The sequence below is a fragment of the Octodon degus genome, unplaced genomic scaffold (assembly GCF_000260255.1).
Source record: "Octodon degus isolate 3935 unplaced genomic scaffold, OctDeg1.0 scaffold00080, whole genome shotgun sequence".
Classification (NCBI taxonomy): domain Eukaryota; kingdom Metazoa; phylum Chordata; class Mammalia; order Rodentia; family Octodontidae; genus Octodon; species Octodon degus.
The window spans coordinates 6,712,900-6,721,979 of record NW_004524656.1 but is presented as its reverse complement, the minus strand read 5'-3'; the positions used below and the strand labels follow the sequence as shown (position 1 = coordinate 6,721,979).

General features: G+C 55.4%; 1 protein-coding gene across 16 annotated transcripts in view; it reads left to right on the top strand.

Moving 5' to 3' along the window:
- Phldb1 (pleckstrin homology like domain family B member 1) overlaps positions 1–9,080 on the top strand; it is a 46,770-nt gene that overhangs the window by 18,758 nt on the left and 18,932 nt on the right. For 12 of the 16 annotated variants that reach the window (XM_023721130.1, XM_023721125.1, XM_023721138.1 and 9 more), the window contains 5 exons: positions 2,443–2,724; positions 3,156–3,296; positions 3,378–3,515; positions 5,954–6,082; positions 6,384–6,539. In XM_023721130.1, the coding sequence (XP_023576898.1) occupies positions 2,443–2,724; positions 3,156–3,296; positions 3,378–3,515; positions 5,954–6,082; positions 6,384–6,539 (846 nt within the window). The remainder of the gene's footprint in view (positions 1–2,442; positions 2,725–3,155; positions 3,297–3,377; positions 3,516–5,953; positions 6,083–6,383; positions 6,540–9,080) is intronic. The other 4 variants (XM_004636443.2, XM_023721139.1, XM_004636442.2 and 1 more) reach the window with 1 other exon arrangement.

The following is a 9,080-nucleotide window of genomic DNA, read 5'->3' as shown; positions in this document are numbered from 1 at the left end:
TTTTGTGTGTGTGTGGCCAGCTCAGCCCACCAGGGGGCGGGGCTGGCTCGCATGTGGTGCTGGGGGATTGAACTGCAGTCCCTGTGCTTTGCTTAGCTTAGCTTGTTCTAAGTAGGTGCTTTAGACCACTGAGCCATCTCACCAGCCCCTATAGCTTTATTTTAAAGTCTTGCTTTTTTTTTTTTTCTTTGTCTTTTTGAAAGAGGGTTTCACTGTTCAGTATGTGGTTCAGGCTGGCCTTGAACTCACTTTGTAGTCCAGGCTGACCTCAAACTCAAAGCAATCCTCCTGCCTCAGCCTTCCCATTGCTGCGATTACAGGCAGGTACCACCATAGCTGGCAAATCTTGCTAATTTTGCATGTTTTTTACAGCATAGCATTTTGATTACATGTATATGTGAGTTTCATGTTATTTACACAAGTACAGTGAAGTAAGTTCTAGGAAAATATTGCACATTTAGTTTCAGGAGCAGGTTGCAAAGATGAAAAGCTGAGGCCCAGGGGTGGAATTGGATTTGTTTTAAGTCACAGCAAATTCGGGCAGAGCTGGAATTGGAATTCAAGACTCCAGTCTTTTAATTTCTGCCCAAGGCTTGTTCTTTGCAAAGGCTCCTGGTCCTTGTTTCTTGGTGTCTAGGCATGTACAGTGGGTGGGAACTGTCCACCTTGGTCTAGGCGGTCATCTAGGAATTGAGTGGCAAGGAAGAGGGAAGGAACAGAGTGGACAGCCCCTGGGCGGCATGTGTAATTGTGAGTGTAATGTGTCTGTGTGCATACGTGTGGGTGCGTGCAGGGGCTAGGTGTGGCTCAGGGCAGCTGTCCTGGAGATGGCATCTGCTAGGTAGGGGCTGGGATTCCCCAGATAGTGTGGGATCTCAAGGGGCTCTGGCTGGTGTATACATGCTTGAGCCATGTATAGAAGGAAAGATTCTGCTGTCTCCTGTGAGAGCAGAAACAGGGTTCTCGGGGCCAGCGTGCTGGGATTGGTTCAAGGAGGCGGCAGCAGTAGCATGCCTAGAGACCTTTTGGGAGAGGCTGGCCAGTTTGGGTGAGGGTGTGGGACTGTGAGCTCATGCTGGTTGGGCGGCAGGTCCTTGGTCCTTTCTTTCCTCAGTCTTCTCATCACTGTTTTGCCTTCGCCTCCCCCAGAATTCTTGGCTGCCCCAGAGTCTCATCCATGAGAACTGTGCCAGGCCCAGGGGTCCCCAACACCTCTGTTTAGGCTCCCTGCCCCCATGCCCACGCAGGCACACACCCACCACCAGTCCCAACCTGCCCCGCCTGCCACTTTAAGTCTCGAGGCTGCCCGTCCTGCCCCTCCCACCTGAACCAGGCTGCTTATCTGGGTCCTACGGCAGGGGCGGGGCCCTGGCCCAGCCTCTTGGGTACTGAGGCTTAGTTCCTGGAGTTTTCGCTATGGAACTGGGTGAGCAGCAGGAGAGAAGCAGGGTAAGTGTGGGGATTGGGGAGTTGTACCCACGTGATGGGTGGTGAGAGACCCTCAAGGTTGAGGGACCCCCCAAGAGGTGGTGTGGGTTAAGGCTGGGACTCAGGGTTGGGGTGTTATGAACTGGAGAGAGGTACGCAAGCCAGGAACAGAACTGTGCCTGTGGTCTTCACCCCTAGGCCCTTGTGAGGCAACCATTTCTGGGTGTGTGTGTGTGTGGATTCAGTGCTGGGGCCCTGGAGCACATACTCACAGCTGGGCCTGGGCCTTTGAAGACTGGCAGCAGCCCTCCCTGCTAGGAAGGAGCCGAGGACTGCTTGTGGGAGACTTGGAGCTGAGCCGAGGCTAGGAGGCTCATGTCCAGCGCCTGTTCTGGTCCGCATTGTCTGGGCCCTGTGGGTTCGTGGGTCTGCTTCCCAGCCCTGTCTGACACCGTAGGTGCCCACTGGGCTGCATGTAGACTGTGTTTATCTGTGAGTGCGTTTGTGCATGTCAGGGCTGGTGTCTGAGAGCCTGCCTGTTACTGCGGGGCCAGTGCACATGTTGTGTCCACATGGACCTGCGTCAACCAGTGTGCCCACGTGCTCTTATGCCAGCAGACCTGCATGTCCTTGTCGGTTTGAGCTCCTGAGCTGATCTTTGACTCTTCACGCTTTTCATTCTGCCTACCTTTGTGTGTTCTGTGTGTGTTTGGGTGTGTCCTTGTGTGACCACAAGGAAGCCCCAATCCTGGGACAGAATGAGAAGGAAAAGGAAACAGGAAAGTAGGAGGGACAGGCCAGCCGCACAGGTGGCCACAGCCTAGTTCCTCCACCACTTCTGGAGCGCCCTCCTTTCCACCGTCTCCCACAGATCTTGGGGTCAGGAATCTCCTGGCTTGATTCAGAACTCTAAGCCCCTAGTGCCCCAGTTCTCCCAGCTGGAGCTAGCTTGGCTCTAGCTGCCCTCGGACTGGGCTTTCTCCACTCATGCCCTGCTTTGGCCACCCTCCCTAGGAACGCCAGCGTCTGGAGACCATCCTGAACCTGTGTGCTGAGTACAGCCGAGCTGATGGGGGCCCTGAGGCTGGGGAGCTGCCAAGCATCGGAGAAGCCACTGCTGCGTTGGCCCTGGCGAGCAGGAGGCCCTCACGAGGCCTTGCAGGAGCCATTGTGTCCTCTGGGCGGGGCAGCGAGGAGCCTGGAGGTGCCACCCAACGCCTGTGGGAGAGTGTGGAACGTTCAGATGAGGAGAACATGAAAGAGGAGTGTAGTAGCACCGAGAGCACCCAGCAGGAGGTGGGTGATCAGGGGGAGGAGGAGGCCGGGGCTGGGGCTGTCCGGGCCTGCTGTGGGCCACTATGGCTGGCGTGAATGCCCACACACTGGGAGTGGGAAGTAATGGAAGGCTCAGGCTTGGGGAGACACCAGAAACTTGCCTGCGTAGAAATGAGCAGGCAAGGAAGAGAAGGGAGGTGGCAAGGACTTTCCCAGGCTATAAATAGGCTTTCTGACCTGCCTTTCCTCGGGGCTCCACCCAGGCCTAGAACTCTGGCAAATTTTTATTCCCTGTGGCAGATCCTTTATTGCTTCCCTGACAAGGAGGGCATTAGCCTCCTGCCTCAGCCCAGCTACCTCTTCCAAGTGCCTTGAGGAATGGGCAGTTTGATCTCTTAGCCCAATCTTGGGAGGCTTTAGGCATCCTCACTGATGGCCTCTTTCCCCTCCAGCATGAAGATGCGCCTAACGGCAAGCTCCAGGGAGAGATCCTGGCCCTGGAGGAGGAGCGGGCTCAGGTGCTGGGCCATGTGGAGCAGCTCAAGGTCCATGTGAAGGAGCTGGAGCAGCAGTTGCAAGAGGCAGCAAGAGAGGTGAGCAGGCTTTAGGAGTGCGAGCCTCAGACAGGCACCTGCGTTCGCTATCTTGACGGCAACCTTGGTGTCTGCCCTCAGGCTGAAATGGAGCGGGCGCTGCTGCAGGGGGAAAGGGAGGCAGAGCGGGCTCTGCTGCAGAAGGAGCAGAAGGCAGTGGACCAGCTGCAGGAGAAGCTGGTGGCCTTGGAGACAGGCATCCAGAAGGAGAGGGACAAGGTAACCCACACCTGGCCCAGTGCAGCGCTGGGTACCACTGGCCCAGGAGAGGAGAAATGCCTTCCCTGGGGCTCTGGACCCCTCACCTCATCTTCTGTCCTGTGTACCAGGTAGTCTTCAGGGACAGGGGGCCTTGTCCTCTGTAGAAGGTACCAGCTTGGAAGGTGCTGCTAGGGGCTGGGCTGGTGTTTGGGGTCTTCTCTGGGTCTCTGTGCTACTTCTGGATATGCCTGGGTGCCTGCCATTCTGGCCTTCATGGTCCTTCCTGGAAGTGCGAAGCCCCTTCTTGGGCAGTGAGCACTGCTGGAGGGCTCAGTGCCTGGGTGATTCAGGTTTGGATCCGGCCCTCTGAAGAAAACAAAAGTGTGCCTCGGGCGTTTAGAACTGGTCTTTGGGAGGTGGCCTGCAGGCCTCTGCTTCCTGGTCTTCAGGATCTGCATCCTCCCATCCCACATGGTCCCAGCTCCTGCCCCTGCCCCTTTCAGATTTCGTGCCAGCCTGCAGGGGCTGCTCCGTCCCAAGGGGCCGTGCCAGCCATGCCCAAGATGCCCAACAGCGTGCCAAAAGCTCTGAAGTGGAGAAGGGTCATCTATTCTGGATTTGACAGTATTTTTCCAAGAACTTTATTTTCCTGTTGGATTTTTTTTTTTTTTTTGAGACCGTCTTCTTTTTGCCCTCAATTTTGATGATATTAAAACTTCTTTGACCCTTTTTTTTTTTCTTTTTGGAGCTTTGGCCCCTCAAAACCACACTCCCAAATTCTGTGCCAAATTAACTCCATGCTTGTCCACCAGGCCTGCACTAACGCCCCCCTCTAATCACTGTCCTGGGCGCTCCGCATGCCCTAACTGCCAGGCCACCCAGGCAGGGCTGAGCCATGCCTGCTTTTGCACTAACTCCACAGTGCCTTCGTGCCCCTGGCCTTTCCCTTCTAATGTTGCCTCCTTCTTTGCTTGGTGTGGGACCCCATGGTTTTGATCAGAAAGGAACTGGCAGGAGCGCACAGCTAAATGCCAGTTTTTTTATTTAACACAACACTGACTGGTAGGAGGGAAATGAGGATGAGGAAAATGCTTGCTGGAAGAGCTGCTCAGTGAACAGCTCCTCCCCTGGAAAGGCCGGGGCTGGTGCCTACGGTATACCTGAGGGCTTCCTACAGGGCAGGGGCAGGGGCAGGCAGGTTATGTTGCCCCCTCCTCCTGCCTACCTTCTGGAGCTGCTAACTAAGGAGGTCCACATTCTGGCATAGCCTTGGAGGTCTTGGACAGAGCCTCTCTGCCAACTTAGTGGCTACTCATCCTAGCTTTTCTGATTCAGCCACCCCAAGCAGAGGGGAGAATGGTGGCATCCCTCTATCCACCCTGGAGGCCCCTGACAACAGGGATAGGGAAGTGCCTGGCCCCCGGTGGCAACTGGCTTGATCAGGATATTCCCTCTGGGGGTGGGTAGGTGGGTGGAGGGCAGAGGTGGGTGAATGGGACAGGTACAACACAGAGGCTTGCTCCTGGGGGTAAAGCTTAGGATTACACAAGGAACCTGCTTTCCTCACATCTTACCCGCCTGGGAATGCTTGGAGGGCTGGACTTTGTCTTTCCTCTGGGCCCAGTGTGAGGTTGCAGAAGTGAAGGTTGGTGGTGGTGGTGAATGGTGACAGTAATGATGCTGGTTCAGGGAGCTTCCTGTCTCAGCCCTCAGCCTGTGGCCCCCCTCTGGCTTTGGAATCAGTAATCAGGGTTTCTCCTCTGCCTGTCCTTGGGAGAGGTGACTCACCAACTCCTCCCCTCTTCCCCTTTCCCGCCCTCAGAGGTGTCATCTCGCCCCAGACAGAGCCACCCACCTCCTCTCTGTACCCACTCCTGGGGCTTCTGTTACCATGGCAACGGCCAACTAATTGCAACCCTTATCCCTACTCGTGTTTAGCCGGCAGCGCCAGCACCCCACCCCCAACCTGGGCAGGAGGGGAGGGGCCGGGAGGTCGGGCTGGGGTCCTCGGCTTCTGCACCGCTCTAACATTCACACCCAACCTGTGGACTTAACACTTTACCGTCACGTCCTGCCTCCCCAGGGTTAAATTCTGGTCTCTGGGCAGTGGTAGACATCAAGGCTCCACTTTCTCGACATGTGGCATCAGCTTTGGCCTCTGCGAGTTTGGAGAGGAATCAGAAGGCCGTGAATCAGGACCTTCCCAGACATTCCTAGGTCTAGGGACACAGGAGACCACAATTTCCCCCCTGCTCCACACCCCTGCCTGTGCAACAGGTCCTTCTGCCTGCCTTACGCCTCTGCAATTGGCCTCTCCCTCCCTGCCGGCCCTCTCCTTCTCTCGAAGCCTGGCCTGCCCTTCCCCGCGCCGTGCCCTCCGCCGCCGCAGGGCCGGAGTTGAGGAGTGTGTGTTCTCTCTCCCCTGTGCCCCGCCTCCCTCCCCTCCCGCCGACCAGGAGAGGGCGGAGCTGGCCGTGGGACGGAGGCACCTGGAGGCCCGCCAGGCGCTGTACGCCGAGCTCCAGATGCAGCTCGATAACTGCCCCGAGTCAGTGCGGGAACAGTTACAGGAGCAGCTGAGAAGGGTCAGTTCCAGCCCCTCCCCCGGCCCCCGAGGGCCACCCACCCAGACCGCGGAGCGGAGAGCGGTGGGACGGGACGTCCGGCCCCTGCAGTGCCTGCCGGACACCAGGGTCGGTGCTGAGGCTTGGAGGGGCCAGAGGTTGGGGGGATCCAGCGCTCCAGGCCCTGATGGCAAAAAGCCCAGTGGAGCAGAGCAGAGGGAGCCGGGAGGGGACAGGTTCTCTGCCCAGATTCCTCGGGTCGAGCCCCCACCACGCCGGTCTCTGAGCATCACCCAACCCCACTGTGTCACTGTCATTGAAGGAAGCAGAGGCCCTGGAGACGGAGACAAAGCTGTTTGAGGACTTGGAGTTCCAGCAGCTGGAGCGGGAGAGCCGTGCCGAGGAGGAGCGCGAGCTGGCCGGCCAGGGGCTGCTGCGGAGCAAGGCAGAGCTGCTGCGCAGCGTGGCCAAGAGGAAGGTGGGCCACGATGCCTGCTCCTGGGCTCCAGAGCAGAGCTGACTGGAAACTAACTTCACTTCGTTTGTTTGTTTGAGACAAGGCATCACTGTAGCCCAACCTGGCCGCCAAAGGCTTAGATCTCCTGCCTCGCCTCCTGGGTGCTAGGATTGCTTCACATTTTTTTGCATGTTTCCTAGTCTGTATAATCAGAGCTACACAGCAGGCAGCTGTCAGAATTAGCATGTAAGGCAGGATGGAATGCCCGCTGACAGCACTCAGCAAAGGGTGGCTGCCTGGGACACTGTACCCAATCCTCTTGTTTATAGCTCAGCCAGGCCAGGGATGAACCAAGGCCAGAACCAAGGTGGGCACCTTTCCTCAGTCCCTGGATTGATCATGGTATCCTGGCCCTAACCCTAATCCTAAAGAGTAGCTAGCATTAGTAATCCTGCGTCTTCTCAGTTTTCCAGTGGACATGGAGTTGGCTAAGGCTGTGGCTGTTGCTGATCTTGGACCAGGCATGGCTGGATGATGGGGCCGGTGTGTGTCTGTCATGGGAAGATGGCCCAGGAGGCTCACAGGCCTGTGACTGAGGCTCGGGCTCCGGGATCCATGTGTGCATGTGCAGCCTGTCTGGAGTGCGTGCGAGGCAAGGACAGTGAGATGGGGAACAGTGTCCTAAAGTGGTGAATCGAGGGACTTGCTGGCCATTTGGGTTTGGTGGTAAGTGAGGAGCTGCAGGACCTCCCAGGTCCGGGCTGCTTGCTTGTCTCTGAGCTACCATGCCTTCCAAATGCATACATACTTCAGATTCCCAAACACACGAGCGTGTGGTAGGCTCCCAACCAGGTCATTTTACATCTGTAGGGGTGTTTCACAAGGTCAGTACTCTTCTCCCCATCTTATAGGGAGAAAAACTAGGGTACAGGGAAGCGACATGTTAACCCGAAACCTCTCAGGCTACAAGCTTAGAGCGAGAGTTGGAAAGCAGGCCTGCCTCGGCCCACAACCCATGGTCTTTCGTCTGTGCTGTGTGGGGTATAAAGGCTGGCATTCGTCTGGATTCTTCTGCTTTCCTTTTGGGGGCTATGTAGCAAGGACCACGTAGCTCACCTGTGCCTGTCCCTGAGCGCCAGGAAGTTTTGGAGGGGTCAGTGGTCTGGACTCCACTTTTTTCTTCTCCATACTCTCACCTCTAGGAAATAAGCTCAGCACTGAGACCTGGGAATGGGGCATCACATTCTCCCCCATGCTCCTGCCTCTGCTCAGCCTCTCCCTGAACACGAGGTTCTGTCTGCCCTACAGCCCTGAGATCCTCTGTCCACTCTAGTTCAAAGTGAGGAGTACTAGCCCTACAATCCAACCTAACCATAGGTTCTAGGTTCTAGTCCCATCTCTGCCACTCACTAGCTGAGACTTTAGTTCCTAAATATAGGAGCTAGGTTCAGTATTCTAACCTGTAAAATGGCCACTGAAGGCACCTGTCCCATAAGATTAACCAAACTATGGGGGCCAGGGTGATGGCTTGGTGGAATAAGAGCTTCCCTGAGAAGTGCAAGGGCCTGAATTCAATCCCTGGTTCTGCCAAAAAAAAAAAAAAAAAAAAAAGATTAACCAGAGTAACAAGTGTAGAATATCTAGCAGAGCTCCAGAGCCCTACTGAGTTCTATGAAAGTGGTGGCTCTTGTGGTGAGGGGTACTGTCTAACTTGCTGCTTTTCTTGGGTTGCTCCAGGTTTAGCACAGCTTCTTTCATCATACATTCTTCTTCAGGGGTTGTTCCTTGGAGGGGTGGTTTAGACCACTTCTTTATGGAAGCCTTCCTGGGATTAACACTGCCCAGTTTCCCTAGTGCTTATCTCCCTCACCTAGTGTCTTTTTATTTCCTTTTAGGGAGATTGAACTCAGAACCCTGTGCTTTCAAGGCAGGCACTTATGTACTAAGCTATATCCTCAGCCCTTAGATCTTATTTTCAGGATGAGGTGATGGTGGTGGTAGACAGATATATGGACAAATAACAGTAAGAAAAGGAACATGGCGATATAGAATAATGTGAGCACAGAGGACAGAACAGAGAAATTGAGTGGTAGTCAAAGATGGTTTTGGGAAGGAGATAGCATTCGGTCTCGGCTTGGAGGCTGACAGGTTTGGGATGGGTGCAGAACCCTGGGACAGCAGCCTTTGGCTGAGGGAGAGACTGAAGGGAGATTGAAAGTACAGCATAGCCAAGCCCAGGATGCATGGAGGGCTGAGCAGGCAAAGGGTAGAACCAGTTCCTGCAGTCCTTGGATGCTGACAGGGAGTCAGTGCTTTATCCTGTGTGTAACAAGGAGCCATCCATTTTTGTAATCCCAGCACTCAGGAGGCTGAGGCAAGAGAATCGCTGAGTTTGAGGCCAGCCTGGGTTACATAGGGAGACCCTGTCTCTAAAAAAAGAAAACCAAACCAAAAATGAATAAAAAGGCTGGGGAGGGGCTGGGGAGATGGCTCAGTGGAATAAGCGCTTCCCTGGCAAGCACAAGGGCCTGAGTTCAATCCCCGATTCCGCCAAAAAAAAAA